This window comes from Eschrichtius robustus, chromosome 3 (genome assembly GCF_028021215.1).
Source record: "Eschrichtius robustus isolate mEscRob2 chromosome 3, mEscRob2.pri, whole genome shotgun sequence".
In the NCBI taxonomy this organism is placed as follows: domain Eukaryota; kingdom Metazoa; phylum Chordata; class Mammalia; order Artiodactyla; family Eschrichtiidae; genus Eschrichtius; species Eschrichtius robustus.
Genome location: NC_090826.1, coordinates 21,258,007 through 21,282,673, shown reverse-complemented (window position 1 = coordinate 21,282,673; position 24,667 = coordinate 21,258,007). Strand labels below are relative to the sequence as shown.

The following is a 24,667-nucleotide window of genomic DNA, read 5'->3' as shown; positions in this document are numbered from 1 at the left end:
CCGTGGGCAGAGAGAGGGCGAGGCCCCCGCCTCCTAGTGTGCTGCCCAGGAATCATGCAGGAGCTGAGGTCTCGGGTGCCTGGCTGGCCGGTTTGGCTTCCTCTGACACAGGCTGCCCCTGCCACCCCCAACTCTGCCCTCTCTACCTGGAGCCCCAGCTCTAGTCTACTGGCCAACTCCATACAAGAACAAAAATGGAAGAAAGAACAATGGCTATCACAAAAAGAATGAAGGAGACCACAGACCAAAGCAGACCCCAGAAGCATCCTCTCCGACAGCCTGCTGTCCAGAGCCGACTGCTCCTCGGTCCTGCTTCACCCCTTGGACCCCGGCCCAGCAGGGCCCAGCAGCTCTCCCACCTCGGAGGCATCACACTCAGTCCGCACCCTCACTCACACGGGGCACGGCTCAGAGGCACGGCAGAGGCTTGGCGTGGTCCCCTGGGCGGCCTCAGGAGCCCTGGCCTCTCTCTCCTGTCACTCCTGCCACTGATCAGCTGGGGGAATTTAGCGCCCAAGACCGTGGGAACCTGGTTTGGGGAGCAGAGGGTACAGCCATGGCACAGTGTGGGGAAAGCCACGCAGGGTGGGAAATAAATACGAAAAGACTTAAAAAGTCTTTGGCGGCTCTGCTTCCCTTCGGGTGAAATGGGGAGGGTCCTGGCAGGTGTGGAGGGCGGCAGGTGAGTGCGGAGGGGCATACAGGCCAGCAGGTGGCAAGTACTGAGCACGGTTCAGGGGTGGCCTCCTACCATGCTGGCATCAGGCTTGGCTCTGCAGGCTGGCTCGTCGCTTCTGATGGGCGAGGGCAACACGGTGTCAGACTGCACAAATCCCCTCCGGTCAATCAGGCTTTCAAAATACAAGGTGGGGGACACATGAGGCCCTGCCTGACACCAGAGCTCCAGGCCGGGGGCTGGATGGCAGGGTCCATCTCCCAGCCAAGGAAAGACCCAGCCCTAGAAAGGCTGAGGAAAGGGGAGCTGCTCTCCAGTTGGCGGCTCAACACCCTTCCCTTCTGGAAGGGCCGTCTCTGTACTCTGGACACTTGGCTTTTGGCCACAGATTTTACCCACTATTAATTCAAACTGTCCAGCGTTCTGTCGGGCTCCCAGGCTGCAGGTAAGGGGGAGAGCAAGGATGAAAGGGCATTGGGAGATGGTACAATTCCTACTGTCCTTTCCCCGGGGGCAGGATCGGAGAGAGGCATATTGGCTATTGAGCAGGAGGAGGTAGGGATGGTGTTGGGAAGTCTTACCAGCCCCCCTCCCCTGCCCCCACAGTGCCCAATTTAACTCCGGATCTGGACATCTAGCGCCCCCTGGTGTCAGGACAGAGGGGGTGCTTCCCAGCAGGGCTGAGCCACCAGGGCTCTCCTCTGCCAGGAAGAAGACGGAGGCCCCACCCAGTCCAGCCATCAGCACCAGAAAGGCAGTGTCACTCAAGCATGGACAAAACATTAATTGTGGTTACCCCTGGGGAGTAGGATTACATGTGATATACAACACTCTTGTTAATATTTTGTACTTAATTTTTTTCTACAATGAGCGCACGGGATTACAAGTTAAAACCCTCTACAGAATTCCTTTATGTGACACGTGTCCTGAGTGCATCCAGCAGGGGATGGTGGACAGAGGGCATCTGTGGTGTGGGGAGAGGTCTGCTGATTCCAGAACCTCTTTCAGAGGAACAGACTCACAGGGCCACCCCCCCACTGGTCTGGCCAGGCCAGGCCCTATGACCTTTCCCCTGTACCCCCTGGCTTACCTGGGAGGTAGGGGGCCGCAGAGCACAGCACAGCAGTTAGTGATAACACTTTTATGGCTGTAGGGATTGACAGAGGCCTCACCGCCCCTCTTGTTGGACCACGAGCCTTTGATCTGCAAGCAGGAAGGAACTCTGGGTCAGGTACCTCCCTTCATTTCACTTGTTCTAGAGGCTGGGGAAAATCAGCGAATTCTGAAACCAATTCTGGCTACTCTATTGCAGGGAACATGCCTTTAACCCAGGCCACTCAGTGAGGATGTGGGGGACTTGCTGGATGTTGGGGGGCACCCAGAAGAGGAGGCACTAACCGAGACAGAAGACAGAGCAAAGCCAAAGAGAAGCCTCCAAAGGAGACTTTCTGGGTGCATCCTTCCCTCTCTGTCCAGCCACCCAAGAGGGAGGATAGTGCAAGGGCACAGGGCCCAGGCTGACCTGGCCGTGAACTCTGGCTCTGCCACAGACTTGCTGCATGACCCTGGACAGATCACCACTTTGCTGAGTCTCAGTCCTCATTTGAAAAATAGGGAACTCTCTGGTAACACTGTTGGAGCATTAGATGAAATCTTGCCCATCTCTAGCTCTGTGAAGCCGGCTATCAAAGGCACTAAGGAGATTAGCAGTAAAGGATACTGGCTTGAGTTTAACCTAGAGTTTTCCAAACTTATTTGGCCATGACACCCCTTTTTGCTTAACCCCTAGTATTATCCTGCAGAAACAGCCCCCAGGAAATCACCTTGGGAGAAGCTGGCTGACATCATTTCTGCTCTGTACCAATCACCCAGCATGTGATACCCTACTGTGCACGTTAAGTTTTGTTTCCCCGAAAGACAGGCTGAGGTCAAGAAATGTATTTTCTGTTGGTCAATGGGCCTCTGAGCAGTATCAGATGGTGGCCCTGGAACAGATGCTCTCATTTGCTTTTTTGTTGTTTGGAAGGATGGTGGGGCGGGGGCGGGGGTGGGCGGTCAGGTCTGGCCCAGGGCTGGGCACACAGTGGGTGCTCAAACAATGCTTGTCGGTAGAGATCTACAAGGCAGCAGGTCAGGAGGCTGATGGAGCTTCACCTTTCTGTCCCTCAGCAAGGATGCCTCAGAGAGCCCCAGGGCATCCTGAGAACAGGCACATTGCTGCTGTCTACAAGGCCAGTGCGGTGGGCACAGCAAGCTTCTGAGTGCAACCCTGGCTCTGTCCCTTTCCAGCTGGGTGACCGGGGGCAAGTCACTCAGCCATCAAATGAAGAAAAAGCGTCCTTGTTCCTTCTGCTTCAGAGTTGGCAAAAGGACCCAGAGAGATGACGGAAACTGAAAGAACTCTGGAAATGGTAATGAGCTGGCCAAATGTAATGACGGCTGTGGGGTGAGTGCTGCTCTAGCGGGGCTACGGAGAAAGCAACCTCGGGACCCTGGGAGCCAGCACCGAGGCGGCCTCGGAAGCCTGCACAGGGTCTCCCAGGGCCCGGCCCTGAGCGCTGGAAGGAGACGTCAGGCCACCTCACGTCTCCACCCGCACTTCCCTGGCAGTCTGAGAGTCAGGGCTGCACTGCGGCTGCCCCAGGCTCCCTCAGCCCTGCCTCCATCCTGGGATCGGGCCCAGAGGTGAGGTGTTGCTCCAGCCTTACTCACGTCTTCATTAGTTGTCAGGTTGGAGGCGACAAGGTAAGTGTGAAACCCTGAGAGGCCCAGGATGGACCAGATGGAGAAGAAGCAGATCACCAACTCCAGCACGGTGAGCAGCGCAGTCAAGGAGGCACACGGACACTGGGGCCGGGAGCCTCCCTGTGCCTGGAAGCTGGCCTCGCCAGCCTCTCTCACCCATCCTTCCGTGGAGCTACTTCTCCAGAAAGGATATAGCTTTGTAAGCTTTCCGTGATTTCAGATCACCTCCTGGGCCCCAGGCAGGGTTTGGGGGCACCCCAAGGGCAGGACGAGCCCAGGGTGATGGACGGTAGAGGGAATCGAGGATTCCAAACACCAGCACCGCGGACATGGCATGGTCCAGGGAGCTCGGTGTCTTAAGGGAGGACAGGGACTGTGGGCCTGAGAGCTCTCGGCCATCCCAGCTCCACAACAGCGCATTCAGAATCGGCTCCAGCCTGGGGCTGAACAGAAGCAGCTGGTAGACTGGATTCTAGAGTGCAAACATCAGCTCTACTCCATTCCTCTCTGTTTACGGGGTGAGGTGCGGGGACCCGCCCCAGTGAAGGGGCCTCGGGTCCCACCAGGGCTCCCCCTTGCCGACAAAGGATATCTCGCTGGTGTCTCCTTCAGAGTGGAGAGGAAGTTGCTTCCCTGAGAGCCTGGGGAGGAAGAGACAGGAGAGGGCACGGCTCAAGGGAGAGTGACCACAGTCCCTTGACCTGGCCGCGCTTGCTGGCCCGGGCCGCCCGCTTGCCCCTGCCCGCACTCCCACCATCATCCCCAACTCACGCAGCGTCAGGTGGGTGACCACGCAGGCGAAGATGAAGGCCGTCAGGAATGAGAGGGAAAGAATGAACGCATAGAAGAAGCGGTAGTTCCGTTTCCCCACACAGTTGCCCACCCAGGGGCAGTGATGGTCAAACCGTTCTGGAAGGGCCAGGGAGATGGGTTAGGGCCGCCCTGGCCCACAACCAGCAGGGGTGTTTAGAGGCCTCTCGCATCTCCACCCCCTCGCTCTCTCCACACGTGACTCTCAGTTCCTCGACACTCCTGGCCTCTGGTCCTTCACCTGACAGGTCCCGTAATTCTTCCTTCTTGTCTCGGCTGCAAGGCCACTTCCTTGAGAAAGTCTCCTCCAACCCCAGACAAGGTAAGGCCCCTGTTATCTGCCTTGTTGCCACGGCACTTATCCTTTGCGGCACTTTGCCCACCTGTGTTTATATATTTATTTACAATTGGTGGGCTGGCCTGTAACCCCTATTCAATTGTGAGCTCCATGAGAGGGCCTGAGCTGAATCCCAGGGTCTGGCAGTGTCTGGTACAAAGAAGAACCACAGAAAGTACTTGTCGCCTGGCCTACGATCCCAGCCCCATGCCAACAACCAACGACCCCTGTCCCTTGCTCTAAAATAGAGGACCAAGGAGGGGCTGGGCCACTACGTAACTTGTGGAGAACCGGCATTGGAGGCCTAGTCAGAGGGCTGAGCTCACACCAGTACTATGTCCCTGGGGGTGGGGTCACACCCAGACCAGTGAGGAAAGTCCCCTGTGGGAATGTGGGTCACAAGCCTGTCGCAGGCCTCACACCCAGGCCAGGGCCCTTCACGGAGGTGGGGGGGGGCAGATTCTCAGGGATGAATGACGCCCACTGAGTCACCCACTTCACTGCCTGCTGTCCCGGGTGTTCCCCACTGTTCTCTTGCTCAGGGAGTGCTGAGCTAGCGTGATGAGGTCTCCGCCCTGGAGACCGGGCACAGTCACCGTGGCTCAGCTCGCCTGGGTCCTCCGCATAGCCTTTCCCTTACAACACCCTCCCAGGGGTGCACCCTGGGTCCCCATCAGAGCTGCCAGGCCTCTGGAGAGCAGGGAGAGGGGACAAAACAGCCTCTGGCTCCCCAGCAACCACTGCAGTTGTGGGTCAGGAGCTTAGCTTCCAAGCCTGGCTATGTCCTCTCCACCTCACCAGCTTAAACTCCTCTGTTCCCAGATTCTTGTCCCTCCAAATTCTGGGAATCAGGTCAAAGTCTTTCAGTATAGCTGGCCCTGGGCCACATATCTAGAATGTCATTGCTCCAGTCTCTGGCTCCTTGGAACCTGGACCTACTGAGGACCAGGCCAAGGCCTGGAAGAAGGGTTCAGGGCATCTCTGTGTCTGCCCCCACACTTCAGAGCTGGCGGAAGGAATCCACCAATCCTGCGCTGAAGCCAAGGTACCACTGGTCACATTCAGAGCCCCCGCTCCACAGCCCCTCCTCAGCCACAGCAAATCTGGGTGAACCAGACTTCCTGCCCAGCCCTGGATATTTCAGACACCCTCCACCCCCCATGAGCAACTCCCCTGTCTGCAAGGCTCCATCCCTCTCAGGGCTCCCACTTACCCACACAGTTGTCGCAGACACTGCAGTGTGAGGTCCGGGGTGGCCGAAACATCTTGCAGGTAAAGCAGTACTTCAGCTTCACCACCTGCCCATTGATCATCACCTCCCGGGTCCGAGGAGGTGGCCGGTACGTGGAACTGCCTGTGTTGTCTGAGACGGGGAGGAGAGACAGATGGGGGATGGCCAAGCCCAGAGCCAGGAGCCTCAGCACGGGGGGAAGCCAGTGCTGCCTGGCTGGGACAAGAGAAGCTTTAGGGAAGCTGTTTCTGGGGAACAAACATTAGGGCAAAATCCCTGCCTAAGTGGGGGACAAATCTCAAGAGCTGCTACCACCTACTGAAACTTGCTATGTGCCGAGCGCCGCGCTAAAGCTTCACACACCTGCTCACACTCCACTCTAAGGAGGGCTATCAGAAAGGGAGACCAGGGAAGGCTTTGTGAGGTTTATCTGCATCTAAACAAACCTAGATCTAAGTTCTGGTTTCCAGGAGGTTCAGGAGACAGAAGGACAGAGGACACAATGAGAGTAAAGCTATGAAGAAACAATCAGATCCGGAATGTGGGACATCTACAAGGCCACTGGCCTGCTCTCTAACAAAAGTCAATGTCAAGGGCTTCTCTGGTGGCGCAGTGGTTGAGAGTCTGCCTGCCAGTGCAGGGGACACGGGTTCGAGCCCTGGTCTGGGAAGATCCCACATGCCGCAGAGCAACAGGGCCCGTGAGCCACAGCTGCTGAGCCTGCGCGTCTGGAGCCTGTGCTCTGCAACGAGAGAGGCCACAATGGTGAGAGGCCCGCGCACCGCGATGAAGAGTGGCCCCCGCTTGCCGCGACTAGAGAAAGCCCTAGCACAGAAACGAAGACCCAACACAGCAATCAATCAATCAATCAATCAATCTTTAAAAAAAAAAAAAAGTCAATGTCAATACTGTACATCAACTATACTTCAATTAAAAAAAAATTTTTTTAAAGTCAATGTCACTTACAAAAGGAGAAGGGAGATGGTTCTAAATTAAACGAGATTTAAGGGCTTCCCTGGTGGCGCAGTGGTTGAGAATCCGCCTGCCAATGCAGGGGACACGGGTTCGAGCCCTGGTCTGGGAAGATCCCACATGCCGTGGAGCAACTAGGCCTGTGAGCCACAACTACCGAGCCTGCGCGTCTGGAGCCTGTGCTCCGCAGCAAGAGAGGCCGCGATAGTGAGAGGCCTGCGCACCACGATGAAGAGCGGCCCCCGCTTGCCACAACTAGAGAAAGCCCTCGCACAGAAACGAAGACCCAACACAGCCATAAATTAATTAATTAATTAAAAAAAGAAAAAAAAAAAACCTCAAAAGAAACGACTAGTAATTAAAAACATTAAAAAAAAAAAAAAGATTTAAGAGATATAAACCAATACAATGCTTGATCCTAGACTGGATCCTGTTTCCAAAAACAAAACACAGCAACAAAAGAGATTTGGAGGGTGATGGGGGACAAATGACTATAGATTAGAAATTTGGTAACTATTAATTTTCCTAGATGTGATAATGGAATTGTCATTATGAGGAGGCTATCCTTAAATCTTGGATACATGTTGAAGTATTTATGGGTTAGGTGTCTATGATGTATATAATTTATTATGAAATGGTTTAATAAGAATTATGTGTGTGTGTGTGTGTGTGTTTGTATATGACACAAATAACTAATCTAGACAGTGAATGTATAGGAATTTGTTGTATTAATTCTTCCCACTTTTCTGAATGTTAGAAATTTTTCATAATAAAAATTTCAAGAGAAAAAAGAAATGCAGAGATATATGATATTCATGGATTGGCAGACTCAATATTAAAAAAGGATTTATTCTCCCTAAATTAATCTGTAGATACAATATAATCCCAGTCAGGATTTTTTTGGTGTGGAAACTGACAAACTCATTCTAAAATTCACATGGAAATCAAAGGGCCAAGAATAGCCAAGGCACTCTTGAAGAACAAAGCTAAAGGTCTTATACTACGAGACATCAACACTTATGATAAAGCCTTAGCATTTAAGACATCCTGGTTTGGGTACAAGGGTAGAAACGCTGACCAATGGAACAGAACAGAGACTCCAGATATGAACATGTACATGATCGTGTGGTTCACGACAAAGGCAACATTGCAGTGCCAAGAAGGAAGATGGGGGCTTCCCTGGTGGTGCAGTGGTTGAGAATCTGCCTGCCAATGCAGGGGACACGGGTTTGAGCCCTGGTCCAGGAAGATCCCACATGCCACGGAGCAACTAAGCCCGTGCGCCACAACTACCGAGCCTGCGCTCTAGAGCCCGCGAGCCACAACTACTGAAGCCCGCGTGCCTAGAGCCCGTGCTCCGCAACAGGAGAAGCCACCACAATGAGAAGCCCGCGCACCACTATGAAGAGTAGCCCCTGCTGGCCGCAACTAGAGAAAAGCCCACGCGCAGCAACAAAGACCCAACGCAGCCATAAATAAATAAATTTATTTTTTTTTTAATAAAGGAAGGAAGATGGTCTCCTCCCAATAAACAGTGCAGGGTCCACTGGATACACAAGTGGGGGGAAAAAACATATCTGCACCCCTGCCTCCCACTAAATACAAATTCAATTCCAGATGGACTGCAGCTCGCAATACGAACGTTTTGGATTAAAAAAAAAAGAAAAAGAAAAATAGAGCAACCTCATGACTCTGGAGTAGACAAAGATTTCTTAAACAAGACACAAAGGGACTACTCATAAAAGAGCAATATGATAAACAGCATTTTATCAAAATTAAGAACTTCTGTTCATCTAAAGAGATCATCAAGAGAATGAAAAGATGACCTTCAGAGTTATATTTGCAATATGTTTATCTGACAAAGGACAAAGGATGTGTACCCAGAATATGTAAAGAATTCCTATGAGTCAGTAAGAAAAAGTCAGACAACTGAATTCAAACATGGACAAAAGATTCAAACAGGCATTTCATAAAAGAAGGTGGTCAAATGGCTAATAGACACATGAAAAAGTGCTCATACTTGTTAAGTCATCAGGGAAATGCAAATTAAAACTACAATATATTACCAGTACATATGCACCAGAATGGCTAAAATTGAAAAAAAGAAACAAAAAACCACACACACACACACACACACACACACATATATCTCTCTCAAGTGTTGGCAAAAATGTAAAGCAACTAGAAATCTCATATGACCACTCTGGACAACTGTTTTGCACTAACTACCAAAGCTCAGCATATGCATCCCAGCAATCCCACTCGTAAGTATTTTCCCAGCAGAAATGCGCATGAACTGACATGCACCAAGGACAAGTACAAGACTGTTCTAGCAACAATTCTCAAAATAGCCAAAATCTGGAACTACCCAAACACCCATCAATAGCAGAATGGATAAAAAAAAAAAAATTGCAGTATATTCATACAATGGCATTCTATACAGCAACGAGAATGAATGATCCTTAATTACACACGGCAATACGAATGAATCTCACAGACGTTGTGTAAAGTGAAAAATACCCATAGACGTAAGAGCACAAAATGTTCACAAACAGATAAAAGTAATCTATGGCGTTAAAAGTCAGGATCGTGGTTATCCTTGGGGGCGGGGGCTGACAGAGACCGGAAAGGGGAACAATGGGGGCTCCTGGGACACCACTGTTTCTTGATCTGGGTGCTAATTACGTGTGTGTTCCAACTGTGAACCCTCAACAAACAGAACACTTACGAGTTGTACACTTTTAGCAAGCCTGTTATATACGTCAGTAAAAATCTAAGGAAAAGGAAAAAGAAAGTAACTTGTCCGAGTCACAAGGTGGGTAGGCTGGCAGAGCAGGAAGCTGAACTTAGATCTGCCATATGCAAAACCCACAATTCTACCCACAGAGCCTCTTGGTACCCCAGGCCACAGAAGACCAGCATTCCCCAGACCAGTGGCTTCTCCCCAGACAGAATTCCGAGAGTCACACAGGGCTGCCTGGGATCCCCAGCCCTCGGCTATGTTCCCAGACATCATTTCCACTGGATTCAGTCCCAGATAATATCTCCAGTTTGGCCACTTGCCCCCGACGATTACTTACTGAGTGCCTAGCGTGTGCCAGGCACTATTCTAGGCACTTGGCATGCATCAGTGAAGCAGATTCGTGTCTCACGTTCCTAGCTACCAGAGACTTTTGCTAGGCTGTTTCACCACCACTTCGACTGTAGCATGTTTAAAATGGAACTAAGCATCTAAGCATCTCTCCCTTAGCAATGGCAGCATGGTCAAGGCAGGGGGTTTGAGGCCGATGGACATACTCTGAAACCTGGTTTTGCCACTGACTGTGTGTGAGGTTGCAGTCAAATGAACTTTTCTGAGCCTCAGTTTTCTCATCTGTAAAATGTGAATAACAGGTAGAATGGGACGTGAATCCTAGCTCCACCTCTTACTAGCTGGGTTTCTCTTGATGATGCCATTTGCTAGATGTGTGACAAGGCAAATCATTTAACCTCTCTGTGCCTGTTTCCTCGATCACTGAAATGGGGATAAGAAGAGTACTCACCTCATAAAGATGTTGCGAGGATTAAATCAGTTAATACATGTGAAGTGGCACAAAGTAAATGCTTAAGAAGTGTGCACTGTTGCTGCCAGCTCATAGAACTACTGAGAGGAAGAAGGGAAAGAGAAGAGGTCACTGAGTGCTACTGTATGCTGAGCACTTTGCATATATTCTCCTCTTTAATCCTGATAACATCCCGGGAGGTAAAGTTATCATCATCATCTCCAGGTTACAGTTAAGGAGCCTTTTCAGTGAGGCTAGTGACTTGTTCAAGGCCACACAGTGGCAGAATCAGGATGTGAACCCAAGTTCCCAAAGCTTGGGCTTGAGGTCTTTTTGTACATTTTGAAGTGTCATAGTGTTATTTTTCCCTGTCTGGTTCCTTATTTCTGCTGATGGCACAATCCAAGGGCTGAAAGGAACCTCAAAGAGCATATAACACAGCCCCTGGCACATAGCAGATACCTGATAAATATCCCTTCACTGACTGCCTCTGTTCTAACTCCTTCAGTTTACAAATGAGAAAAGAGGCCCAGAGAGGTCAGGGGATTTGTCCGAGGTCACACAGCCAGTAAGTGGCAGAGGCAGGGGAAGCCAGTTTGAAGTCTCCTCGCAGACCTTTCCTTCTCCCTCATCCATGCCTGGCCAGTCGCTAGGTCTGGTCAGGTTCTTCCTTCATCACCCGTCACTCTCTCCACTCCCAACACCCTAACCCAGGCCAGGCCCGTATCACCAAACAGCTTCCCCAGAAGACTACCTGCTCCCAGACCCTCTGCCTTTCCACCCGCCTTGTACACACTGTCACATTCCTCTAAATAACCCCTCGTGAGTCACTTCCCAGCTCAGAAACCCTTCACTGGCCTCTCCTAAAAAACAAGATAAAGGCAAACTTCTTGTCCTGATGTTAGGACCCTCCACAGTTGTTGAGCCCAACCTCCATTCCCAGCTTTTCTCCCACTACTCTGCCCCAGCTTCCTGCCCCTGTTCCTGAGCCCGGCCTCCCTTCTCTCTGCGCACCAGGACTCACCGGGCATTGTCAGCAGCCTCCCTGACCACAGGAGCCTCGGGGCTGTCGGGCCTCACACACAGCACAGAACACACTCTCTGCTCCGTGCTGAGCTGGGACAGGACTTCCGTGTGTGTACACTGTCTCTCCAACTGGACCCTACACTGCTTGAGGGCAAGGACAGTGGGACAAACAGGCAGTCCTGGGCCTATCAACTACGAGGCAGCAGGCAAAGAGGAGAGATACAGGCAGGCCTGGAGTTCGAATCCTGACTCTTGGGACTTGCCTGGTGGCGCAGTGGTTAAGAATCCGCCTGCCAATGCAGGGGACACGGGTTCGATCCCTGATCCGGGAAGATTCCCCACATGCCGCAGAGCAACTAAGCCCGTGCGCTGAAACTACTGAGCCTGCGCTCTAGAGCCTGTGCTCCGCAACAAGAGAAGCCACCACAATGAGAAGCCTGCACACCGCAACGAATACTAGCCCACAGTCTCCACAACTAGAGAAAGCCCGTGCACAGCAAGGAAGACCCAACGCAGCCAAAAATAAATAAATAAATAAATTTATTAAAAAAAAAAAAAAATCCTGACTCTTCTACTTTTAAGCTGGTGCCCTTGGGGAAGCTGCTTAACCTCTGTGAACCTATTGCTGCATCTGTAAAAGGAGACAAATAATAGTGACTACCTTGAAGGGTGGTGAGGATCAGAAATAGTACACGGGACTTCCCTGGTGGCACAGTGGTTGAGAATCTGCCTGCCAATGCAGGGGACACGGGTTCGAGCCCTGGTCTGGGAAGATCCCACATGCCGCAGAGCAACTGGGCCCGTGAGCCACAATTACTGAGCCTGCGCGTCTGGAGCCTGTGCTCCGCAACAAGAGAGGCCGCGATAGTGAGAGGCCCGCACACCGCGATGAAGAGTGGCACCCCGCTTGCCACAACTAGAGAAAGCCCTCGCACAGAAACGAAGACCCAACACAGCCATAAATAAATAAATTAAAAAAAAAAAAAGAAAGAAAAAAAGAAAGCATCCCTCCCATTGCCGCCTCACTCCTTCTTATCCAGTATTTTGAGGAAAAAAAAAAAAAAAAAAGAATCCGCCTGCCAATGCAGGGGACACGGGTTCAAGCCCTGGTCCTGGAAGATCCCACATGCCGCGGAGCAACTAAGCCCGTGCGCCACAACTACTGAGCCTGCGCTCTAGAGCCTGTGAGCCACAACTACTGAGCCCACATGCCACAACTACTGAAGCCTGCATGCCTACAGCCCGTGCTCTGCAACAACAGAAGCCACCGCAATGAGAAGCCCGCGCACCGCAACGAAGAGTAGCCCCTGCTCGTCGCAACTAGAGAAAGCCCACGCGCAGCAAGGAAGACCCAACACAGCCAAAAATAAATAAATGAATTTTTTAAAAAAGTGGAACTTAATTGAACAAAAAAAAAAAAAAAAAAAAGAAAAGAAATAAATAGTACACGTAAGGGAACGGACACTTGGTGAGTACTTACTAGTAGCTGTTTTCATGAGGCGCAGCAAGGCACAGGCTCTGGAGTCTGAAACACTGGGTTTGAATCCTGGTTTTGCTACCCACCTGCTAATTCAGGAAGTCTCTTCACCTCTCTGAGCCTCAGTTTCCTCATCCATAAAATGGAGACAAGACCATCTCACTCTCACAGAGCTGTGCTGAGGGCTGAGTGAGAGGCTGCAAGGCACAGTGCTGGGTTCACAGGAGCCTTAGTCCTGACAAACAGCTCAGGCTGTGACACCCCAGTGTGCAGAACTCCCCAGCTCTTCCCAAAGCTGTTGATGCTACTGCAAACCCAACCCCTAATCCTGCCCCTCGGGCCCTAGGTCCCAGTGCCTGCCCCTGCCCAGTGTGGTCTCCCAGGCTTGGATACAAGCTTTGGAGCCAGACAGACACTTGGGTGTGAATCTTGGCCCAATCACTTACTAGCTGTGTGATGTGTGTCAAGTCGGTTAACTTCTCTGTGCCCTCATCTGCTAAGCAAATAAAATGGGACATAATCAAATCTACCTCCTCGTGCTATTAGGAGGATCAGGCAAGAATTCATCAAGTGGGTTTAGCAAAGTGCCCAGCACCTGGCAAGAGCTTAATAAATATTAGCCATTATTATTATTGTTGTTTCTATAAAACACTATATTCCAACAACTGATTTGTAGAAGAGACTTGAGAACGCAACCCATCTGTGAGTGAAGGACAGCCACAGACCCTCTTCGGGACTAAGAGAAAACTTATTGGAACCCTCACTGGATTCCCAGAGGCCCTCCCAGGGCAGAGGGGTGCCCATGCCTCTCCCCCAAGGCAGGAAGAGAACTCCCACCAGTATGTTCTGGCCCCTGGCAGCCAGGACTCCGCCTCTCTAGAACCCTGAGAAAGAGGAAGTGAGGCTCTGCACACCCAGCTTCCTCGGGCTGCCAGGAGCTGGAGGTAGAGGAGAGGAAAGAGGGCCCAGTGCAAGGGTGCCACCCAGACGCTGAGTAAAGTCACCAACTGCAGGGCCCCAGATGAGATGGGTCAAAGGAGGCTTTGCAGGGATGCTGCTTCAGGGCTGAACCCCACGTGGGGTAGGGGAAGACAAGCAGGTGTCCCACTGCTTTTTCTCAGGCCAAAAAGCGTACTCTCAGGCTGACCAATAACTGCCCTGGTCTCGGCCTCAGAATCCTCCTCAACCCACTCCTCCCAGCAGCCATTACCAGTGGTAGCTTGTCAGTGGCCAGAGCAAGACCACTTGCCATTCCTGACCACAAGTCTCAAGCCTCTTCAGTTTCAGTAGAGAAAAACCATTTTCAAAGTGCACCGACATTCCCCGTCTCACTCGTACAAAAAAACGCCCTGGGCTGGGCAACGACGGGACATGTGCCCGCGTTTTACAGACTTCATTCCAACAGTACAAGGTGGGGTTGAAATTAGAACCCTTGTCCTCCAAGGCATTCATTTGTCCATTCTTTCAGACACTAGCATCTATGATGTCAAGATATTGTACAAGGCCCGGGGTGGCAGGTGAGGGAAGTAGGGGGTAAGTACACAGAAATGAGTCAAACGTGGTTGCTTTGTTACTCAGTTCAGAAAACATTTGTTGAAGAAATGAATCAAGGAGTGGTAATAAGAGATGCTCTCCCGGCCCTCCAGAGCTCTTTCTGGTTCAGGCTCTTCCCCAAGAAGTAAAAAGCACCTCCGGGTGGGAAACTAAAGCCCCCAGGGACGTGGTAACGAGGGGGAGGCTCCTTCTTGCTGAATGGCTGGGAGAAGGAAATGAATCTCCCACTCCTTCCTCTTGACCAGGGGGCCTGCTTTGGGTATCTTCACCCCAACTCCGGCCCCGAAGAGGAGCAGCCAGGCGCTGAACGGCCGGGGCTGTGACTGAAACCCAGGGCTGGTGGGGAGGCCCCTGAGGCTGGCCATGAGCTAGTGAGGAGGCGTTAGTGAGGGGAGGCCGGGCACCTCTGCCTGCCCTGCTGGGCCCCAACGCTGCCCCTCTCTTGTTCCCACCTGTGAAGGAATCAGCTGCAGGGCTGCAGTTGCCCAGCTTCCAGGCTTGGGGTCAGCCTCAGTGGCCAGGCTGTGAATACTGGATCACTGTGATCCCCACCAGACCACTTCCGTTCATTCTGGAGGTTTATGGAGCCCCTGCCACACACAGGCTTCCTGGCAGGCCTGGGGGTACAGGAAGAGCTCGGCCTGGGGGCAGAGTGAGCAGGAGAGGTGGATGATTACAGAGTCAGCACAGGAGGCACGGTGAGTCAAGGGTGGCGACTCTGGGGCCAGCGTGATCTCATTGAGAAACCTGGCCTGGCCACTTGTTAGCTTGTGATTTTGAGGAAGTTGCTCCGCCTCTCTGAGCCTCAGTTTCCTCACTGGGTAATAACGGTATCAACCCTGTAAGATGATGATGCCAATGAGAGATGTAAAGGTGTAACCCACTGCTGGTCAATGAATGGTGTTACCGGTGTCTGTACTCAACCCACCATGAGAAGACAGAGTGGAATATGTCGGGAGCGGGCAAGAGGCAGCATTCAAGAAAGCAACGAGACGAAACAGCGACGCAGCTGGGTGGGAGAGACTGAGACCTCGGGCTCATGGGGGCATGGGGGGGCACGGTAGCAGAGGGGGCCCCGTGGGTCAAGGCATCCGCATGCAGTGTGGCTGGGGCACCGGGGAGTGGAGTGAGATGAGGAGGGAAGGGTGGGCCGGGGCCTGCCTTCATCCTGCAGGCGAGTGCGCCTCCGAGGACGAGCTTTCAGGAAGATGGGAGATGGTTTGTTTCCTGGCCGTGACACTAAGCAGCACTGAATCACATGATGAGAAAGTCACTCCCTTTTCACTTCTCTTTCAAGCCTTGACTCCATCCAGGGGAAAGTCTCAACTTTTAACACCGAATACCTGTGATCCTCACAGGCCTCAAGGTGACTGCTTTCCACAGGCGACTGTAACCACCAAGAATTCTGTTAACACTGTTATGCTTTTGTTCTTATGATTATCTTCTATTTAGAGCAAGTGGCTTCTGCGAACAGGGGTGATATAAATTTTCCTTGTAAAAATCGTTTAAAAGCAAGCCATTTAAAGGAAAATACTAAAGAAAGGGGGGTACAAGGGGAGATGCAGAAAGGGCAAAAATCACCGAGGTTGCACTCCAATGGCCGATCTTCAGGAAATGCTGCTGAGGGCAGTAGGGTGTCACCCAAATTCTGAGCCAGGGAGGGCCAGGTCAAAGCTGGACCTTGGAGAGACAACTACGACCGAAGGGAGAGGACAGGGCCTGGTCAGCAGAGTCCTGAGCCAATCCAGATGGAAAATGAGGTGTGTCTGCCCAGGGCAGCGGGCTTCAGAAGGACCAGAGGGGAGACACTCTGGAGGCAGATAGGATGCGGTTTGTGACCTGCTGTGTGGTGACAGAGGGAGAGGCGGCCTCTGCGTCTGTCGTGTGAGCTGTAACCGTGGCTAGGTGAGTGTCTGTCACTCAGATTCAGGTGTTCCTATGACCTCCCATCAGACCAGGAGCTTCTTGGGGGCAATGTTGCCGCCTCCTCCTACCTCTTTGCCAACTGCCCAGAGCCTGCAGGGTAGTCTAGCTGCACGGCTCACCAGCTGACAAGTCAGGAGCTCAGACCAGGGTGGCCAACCAGCCCTTCTGCCTGCAACTTTGGGGTTTCCCAAGATAGGTGGCTTTCAGTGCTAAAACAGGGACAGTTCTGGGCAAACTGTGAAGAGCTGGCCACCCCACCTGGGACGGTCCTCGCAGGGTGGGAGCCCTAGAACCAGATCCCATGGGGCTGGAGTGGCTGGCCTATGGGGCCAAAATGAGAGGGTCACACTGTCTGCATGGGTCCAGGCCCCGGTCACCAGCACACGTTTATATGAACTGCACCACGCACCTCAGAGCCGGCCCCCAACCTTCTTGAAAAGGCTCAGTGACTTTAGTCCTTTTTAAGAAAATATGTTTCACCCTGATTAGAAGCCTTCAGTTCAAGTTTAGATTCAAAGACCCCAAAGATGCCATTTTCCAGGCTTGGGAACTGTTCTCAAAGGGATGTTTCTGACCCTGACACTCAGGGGCCCTCAAGACTGACTCTACCCATCCTCCAAATCCTCTGAAGCACTCCTGTGTCCAGCCAACATGGCCTGCTCAGCTCCCACGCCTGCCCCCCTCCTTCCCACTCTGTCCTCCCCTCTTCCTGTTCCATTTGCATGGGGGCCTCCTTTCACACACCTTCCTGTGCTTGAACTCCACCCAAACTTTATGGTTTGGCTCAGGGCACCTCTCCAGGAAGCCTCCACATAACCTCCAGGCAGAAGATACCCTGGTTTCTTCGATCCTCTTCCAAAGCCTCATCTAACCTGTGGCGGCCACTCAGGCCTTCCACCTTGGACTGGGCTAAGCTGGAAACCACCAGAGGGAGGGTTCACATCAGATTCATATCCCCTCCCCCCCAACCTCCCTGCCTCCTCTCCCTGCAGTCAGGAGTCGGCATACAGAATTAACACATAAATGACCAAACCTATAACGCCTGGTTAGGAGAAATTCCAACTGTCTCTCCACCAGTCACCAGCGGACAGCAAGGAGCGCCTCTGCAGAGGCTGGTCCGTTCAGCCAATGTCGCTGAGCCCTCCACGTGGCGGACAAGGTGAACAAGACACTTACCACCCAGGAAAGGCCGCTGGGTTTGCCTGACAATTCTGTAATGACCACCATGCAGCCCAGGGCCATGGTGGAAGGACAAGGTGCTCTGGGAAGGTGTCATGAAGGTGCAGCCCACCTGGGGTCACAGAGGCTTCCCAGTCAACTGAATTGAGACCTCAGAATAAAGAGCGCGTGGCCGCGGAAGACTGGGACGTCTCCCTGCCGCCATCTCAGAAGAGAAAGCATACAGCTTTGGGGTCAAGGCTCTGTCTCCGCGCCCCCGCTCCCGGCCGTGGGATCCCCTGCCTCAGTTTCTGCATCAGCACAGCAGGGCTGTTGCGAGGATCTGTGGGGATAATGGCTGGGGAGCACTCAGCACAGTCAAGCTCTCCCCAAACACAGGGGATTACTGTTGTCAGTATGACCCAAACAGCTCACAGGAGGCCAGAGGATTCCAGGCAGCCAGACCTCTGAGCCTGGGCTGAGCTGGACAATAATCCTGCCTCATGATTAGCCCCGACCTGGGAGAGGAGAAACAGGGCTGCCCCGAGCCTCCCCTGTTGCCAGCGGCCGGCCGCTGGGTCAGACCGCAGGAAACTGAAGCAGCAGAGACCAGGAGGCTGGGTGGCGAGTGGCCCAGGGGTGCGAGGGGGAAGGAAGCTGGATGCAGGCAGAGGAAGATGACAACCGAGGGCGTGGCTGAAGACAGGCCAGGGCAGAGGAAAGAGACAAAGAACAGACAAGCGCAGGAGAACATCCTCTCCCCTCCCGGCCGCCCTCCTGAGCTACTCCAGACCATCAGTGGAATGACTTCCAGGACGGATGCAGCAGGGCTCTGCCACTCACAGGCTGCCAGGGCTCTTCAGAGGCAGCTGGGTATTTATTTAAGTCTGTCTGAAAGCCACCCTGTTAGGGGAAGGAGCCAACCACGGACCGGAAACCCCTGAGGTGTGCAAATCCCCACGTCACTTCTCGGCAGGAAGGAGCTGGGGTGGAGCAAGCTGAGATTAAGGCCGTGGCCGTGGTGCCCAGCCACCCAGGACACCCACTCAGCACTCACGGAGGCACCAAGGGCCACCTGGGTGCTGGGAACACAGGTCCCTCCTGGCCATGCTGCCCTTCCTGCCGCTTCTCAAACACACCAGTCTGGTCGCCACTCCCGGCTTTTGCTTTTACTATGTCCAGAACGCACATTACTGGCTCATCTCAAGCGCCACCTCCTCCAAAGGGCTTCCCCTGACCGACTCATCTGGACCAGCCCACTCCCCGCACCACCGTGCTCTCCCCCAGACACCCACGCAACTCAACTCCTCATCTCTGCAGGTCTTTGTGTCTTTGCTCAGATGTCACCTCCTTCACAAGGCCTTCCCCACTCCCCTATTTTTTCCCCCTATTTAAAATTGTACACCCTCCCCCAGCTCTCGCCCTCCCTCCCCCAGCTTCCCTCTTCTCTGTGTCACAGACTAGATATTTAATTGTTAACTGTCTTTCCCCTCCCACTGGAATGTCAGCTCCAAGAAGACAGGGATTATCGTCAGATTTGTTCACTGCTGTATCTAAAAGTGTATGAAAAGTGCCTGGCACATAGTAGGGGCTCAATAAATGTTTGATGAGTGAATGAATAAGTGTGTATGAATGTTTAAGAGCAGGGACTCTGGCCAGAGTGCCCGGGGTCTCATCCGCGCTCTTCCACTGACTGTGTGACCTTCGACCATTTACTTAACCTCTTTGAGACTCATTTTAATTAATCAGTAAAAGGAGAATAACCACAGTACCTGTCTCACAGGATTACTGGGGGATTAAATATGATCATGCATATAAAGAGGTGAACACAGTGCCTGGGCTCCAATGAGCACTCAGTACCGTGTGGCTGTCAACACCAGCCCTCACGTGGTAGCATTTCTTGCTTATTTGCTCATGTGCTTATCCTCTGCTTCCTCCACTCTAGCATCGGCTCCAGCTTGCCCTGCTCACCACGGTACCCCCAGTGCCTAGCACAGTGTGGGAAGAGAAAATCAGGCCTCCTCTCAAATCAAGAAATGCGGAGCTGGGAGACACAGCCACGGCTGGAGTAGGAGCCTCACCGATCTGTTTCTCCAGGGCCGCAGCCTCACAGACGGTGGCCCGGGGCAGGATTCCGGGGTCGGTGAAACTTGTCTGTAGCAGGCAGCTCATGACGAAGAAAAACAGGATGGCAGCAATGATGGGGATGGCGAGGGTCAGCTGGCGGGCCAAAAAGGGACAGCTAGAAAAAGAGAGGGAGAGAGAGATGAGCAGACACTCCAAGGGCTGCCTGGGGCTCAGGGCTACAGCACCAGGTAGGCGCTGTCATCCCATCAAACACCACCACGGTCCTGAATAGAGGCAGATGTATGGTCCCTGGATGAGTGCAGCCCCGCACCCGTCCGTGCCTAGAGCAGACATCACTAATTGATCCTTGTACTTTCTCCCTGAGCCCCTGGCAGATGTGATCAACAGATCCCAGCACTCAACCCCTGCACTTGGCTGCAGCCTCAGAATCCTTCTAAACACAGAGCTTCAGGCAGCCACTACCAATGAACTGGATTGTCACTTGAGATGAATCATCCAAGACAGTGTTCATTCATTTATTCGGTCACTCCACAAATATTTACTGAGGTCTTCTCTGTGTTAAAGGCAATGACTTCAACAAGCAGCAGGGATAACGGCAGTGAATAAGACAAGAGTCCCCCCGCTCCCACAGTGAGGCTTATGGCCCAGTGAGGAAAACAGACATATAAACAGAGAATTGCCACACAGGGCTTGGCATGTTATAATGGGGAAGGGGAAAGTAGTAGAACAGTTAGGAAAGACTGGATGAAGGAGAGACTTCCTAAGCTAGAACCTGAATGAGTAGGGTCAGCCAGGTAAAGGGTGTAGGGGGAAGAGCGTGGTCCAGCTACTGCCACTGTCACCCAAGGGCCGGCATCCGGAGTCAGTTCTATCGGGCCCCCTGACCCTAGTGGGCTCCAACAGCCTGTGCACGGGTCTGACGTTGAGGACCGCCCATACTATTAACCACCATCCTATGTGGCCTTCCCTCCCAGAGCCAGAGTGGCACCTGACGGGGTGAGGAACTGCTATTTGGGGATGACTGAGCGCTGGGAGGCCTGAATCAGCCAACGTCCCAGGAGCTGGCACAGTTGGAGGAGCAAACCTGTGGGCATCTACACGCTGTTTCTGGAGCCTCCATTGTTGGAGGCTCTGGCCTCCAGAGAGGCCCTTCCCTTGAGGAGCAGAGACTGCCGAAACCAAGGGCTCCAAGTGGGCCACATTCTGCTCCAAACATCTCAGTGGTCCCCAGGTCTGAGCCTCAAACAGTGCTGCGCCCTCTGTGTCACCCACATGACAATTCAACTAGTTCATGTACAACCAGACTTCTTGGGAGATGGAGAAGACTTGCAGAGCCCTCAGAAACACCAAGTCCTGGCCCCTGGTTTTACAGATGGGGACATCAAAGCTCACAGCCAGATCCAAGGTCACCCAGCCAAGCAATGGCAGGATTGGGGTCTCCAGGCCCCCAGCAAATGCTCTGTCCATTTCATTCAACAAATAAACGTATTTGCTATATTGTATTGCAATCTATTTACTGTATTGAGTGCCTACTACATACCAGGCCCTGTTCTAGGCACTGTGAATACAACAGTGAGAATAAATACCTGTTCTCATGGAGAGAGACAAGCAAGAAGCTAACAAGAAGCATAAGTGTAGTATGTCAGATAGTGGCAAGTGTTTTGGAGAATAACGGCAGATGGGACAGGAGGGAGGGGGCCAGTTTCCTATATTACAGGGATGGTCAGGGAAGGACAGGAGAAAGTGAGGGAGTGGGCCAGGAAGCTATCTAAAGGAAGAATATTCCAAACCACGCAAAGGCCCTGAGGTCGGAGTGTGCAAGGAGGCCAATGTGCCTGGGAGGGAATGCACAGGGGACAGTGGGAGGAGATGGGGACAGAGAGGAAGCCACCACGAGGGCTCTGGCTCTTATCCAGAGAGGCAGGGAATATTCAGGGAATATTCAGATCTGACTTGGAATTAAAGGGGGCACTCTGGCTGCTGTGTGGGGATGGGAAGCAGGGCAGAAGCTGGGAGGCCTGTGCAATAATGCACCAAATCAAACAGTAGAGAAAATCATTCACAGCAAGAAAGGCCCTAGAGCCACGTTTACCTTTCCCCAGAGCCTTGGGAGAGTGCGAGCACCTCTCGCCCTCCAGGCCCTCACCAACAGTGTTCCCATACACCAGGTCCCTACTGAGGTTCCACCCCAGTCCAGGCCCAGGCGAGCTCTCAGCCCAAACCCAAACCCTCCTGCCAACACCACCGGCCCAAGTGAGGAGGAGCGCAGCAACAAAGACGGGATGATTCACAAGCTCTCCTGGAACCCAGAAGTCCTCGCTTCCTCCCTCTCTGGGGACAAATCTGTCACCAATGAAGATATCCCCTCAGCCCAGAGGAAGTCCTGTTTCTGAATTGACCAAATCCCACACTGCAGGGTCACAGGGGCCAGCCCTGGCAAGCACCACTTCCTCCTGCCTCAGCTGCATCCCTGGCTGGGAGGACCTGGTGGAGCCTGAGGGATGCTGGAAAAGTCACTTCCAAAACACCCACATGGGCCGGCCCAGCGGGGTGTATCTGAAACTCAGCCCAAGGGCCATGCTGGAGGCTGGGGGCTCCCCAGAGTTTCTGCTTGTTAATTATTCGGGAACTTTTTATCCACCCTGAGTCAGAAAGGAAAGGGTGAAAAGGGTGAAGCTAATTGGTAGGAAGTCCTCACCTTGCTTCAAGGGGAAACCCAAGGTTGCAGATACATGATCTGGCAGCTGGAAAGGGTAACTGGGGGCCAGTGTCTTGGTGGAAGCCTTATCACGGCCCTTGGGAAGGGTTTTTTGGTGATGACAAGTAACAGCAGCAGCCAGCTTTAAATGCTTATTACCAGCTTAAAGCTTATGTGCATGAATTCCTGCCACCCTCGTGACAACCTGAGGAGGGGGTACTATTATACACCCCATTTTATAGATGAGGAAACTGGGGTTCTGAGTAGTGGAGTGACTGCCCTGAAGTCACACACTTGGTGCATGGTGGAGCTGAGATTTGAACCAGCTCTGTTGGCTGCAGAGATGGAGTTCTTAACCACCTGTAAAATTGAGTAAGAGCACAAAGGATGGGTAGAACCAGGAGGGAAAGGTGGGGCTCATGCAGCATGGGTAGGTGTGCATTTGTGTGTATGTGTGAGTGTGCGTGAAAGGAATCAGGAAGCAGGTGGCTCAAGCTAGAGATCAATGGTAGAGTGGAAAACTTCTGATACAAATATGTGACCCTGGTAAAGTGACAGGCATCCCTTCCTCCATCCATGAAATGGAGAATACTGTGTGGGCCAATCCTGAGTCACTGGGGATATGAAGAGGTCAAAAGCCATGGGGGCAAACATGACCTGTCACAGGAAAATCCTCTTTTGAAAAATAACAAGGCACTGCAACTGTTCCTACCATGGAACAGGCCAGAAGGTACTCTGGAGTGTTGGGAAGGGAAAGCAAGCCAGGAGGTCAGGAGGTGGGGGGCAGGGGCCTGGGAGATGTCTGGGAGGACCAGAGGAGGAGGAGGGAAGGACAGGAAGCTCTGGAGAAACTAAGGAAGGTGCTGGAGAGAAAAGGGGAGGTCTGAGAGGCCCAAAGATATTTGAGGGCCTAGGGTGAGAACGACTGAAGGGAAAGCAAGGGGGGAGGGTCTGAGAGTAGAGAGATGACTAGGGGACCCTAGAGGGACCCTGTAGGGAACAGGGAAGATGGCTGGGAAATCTGAGGTGGTATATAGCCAAAGGACAAGGAAGAAATTCAGAAGTTGTTTGGAAAGGATATAAAGAAAAGATGCCTCAAGGGGTCAGAAAGAAGCTGGGAACAAGAGATGGTCCAGGGGATAGGTGAGGAGAGGGGATCTATCCAAGGAGCTGGGGAGGCCTGGGGCAGATTTTGAGAGGGCAGAGAGGATAGGGGTCTTGGAGGGACATGGGAGGGCAGTGATCCTGGCAGAGGTTGGCAAAGGCAGGGTGCCAGGGAAGGATGGGGGTGCTAGGGAGGGGCCAGAGGGGATGGGGTGGCTGGCAAGGATGGAGGGGACCAGCTTAGATGGTGATCCAAATTGTCACGGAAGGATGGCGAGTCTGGGAGGGGACCAGAAAGGACAGGTGGGAGATAAGCAAGGAGACTGGAGAGGCCTGAGGGCAGATTCTGAGAGGCACCAGGAGGCCAAGGAGAAGCTGGGAAGGGAGGGTGCCTGGCAGGTGCTGGGAAGGGTGGAGGGCCCAGGAGGTGGGAGAGGCCGGGGTGCCCAGCAGGGGACCAGAGGGGCTGGAGTGTCCATCAAGGGCTGGGGAAGGTGGGGTGAGCGGCAGGCGGCAAAGGGGATCGGAAGGGATGGGGCGCCTCAGGGGGCGGGGACGCCGCCGAACTCACTCGAAGACGAAGAAGAGGACGGTGGTGGTGAGGATGAGCAGCAGCGTGAGGGCGAAGACGCCGCCGTGGCCGGATAGCATAAGGCGGCCGCCGCAGTAGAAGCGGTTGCGGCCCGGGAACACCTCCCACTTGCGCCGCGGGCGGCGGCCGATGCTCCCGCTGCCGCTGCCGCTGCCGCTGCTGCTCCAGCGCGGAGCGGCGGCGGGCGGCGGGGGCCCGGGGCCCGGGCCGGGGGGCGCGGCGGGGCCGGGGCGGCGCGCCCCGGGGGAGGCGGGCGGCGGGGCGGCCCCGGGGCTGATCTGCTGGTATTCGCAGTCCTTCATGCGGTCGACCGCGGACCTCGGCTCTGCACCCCGCGGGCCGGCCGGGCCGCACCAGGACCGGGGCGGAGCGGAGGAGCTGCTAGCGGCGGCAGCGGCGGCGGCGGCGCGCGGCGCTCGCTCGCAGGGGGCGTCCCCATCGCCGCCCCGCCCCGCCCCGCGCGGCCTCCCGCCGCAGCGCCCCCTCCGCCCGGGCCTGGGATGGCGCTCGGGCCCCGCGGCCCGGTCCTGACCCGCTGCAGGGCCCCGACCAATCCCCTGCCGCCCCGATCCCTGCTGCACAATGACGGGGCAGCAGAGGCGCGCTCCAGGACTCTTTCTGTTCTTTTGCAATCAAACCATTTGTTGGGCGTCCGCTGTGTTCCGGGCGCCGTGCCGAGCGCCGAGATTTGAGAGGTGGACTTCGTGATCTACTTCTGGCAATCTGTATTT

General features: G+C 53.5%; 1 protein-coding gene across 1 annotated transcript; it reads right to left on the bottom strand.

The window, feature by feature from the left end:
• Positions 1-408: 408 nt before the first annotated feature.
• Positions 409-24,328, bottom strand: ZDHHC18 (zinc finger DHHC-type palmitoyltransferase 18). Its single transcript, XM_068539238.1, has 8 exons — positions 23,916-24,328; positions 19,536-19,696; positions 5,782-5,931; positions 4,193-4,330; positions 4,014-4,062; positions 3,389-3,491; positions 1,767-1,879; positions 409-851 (listed from the first exon to the last, which is right to left on the bottom strand). The coding sequence occupies exons 1-8, from the start codon at positions 24,236-24,238 to the stop codon at positions 734-736; spliced, it is 1,155 nt and encodes a 384-aa protein (XP_068395339.1). The 5' UTR covers positions 24,239-24,328; the 3' UTR covers positions 409-733.
• Between the last annotated feature and the right edge of the window lie 339 nt (positions 24,329-24,667).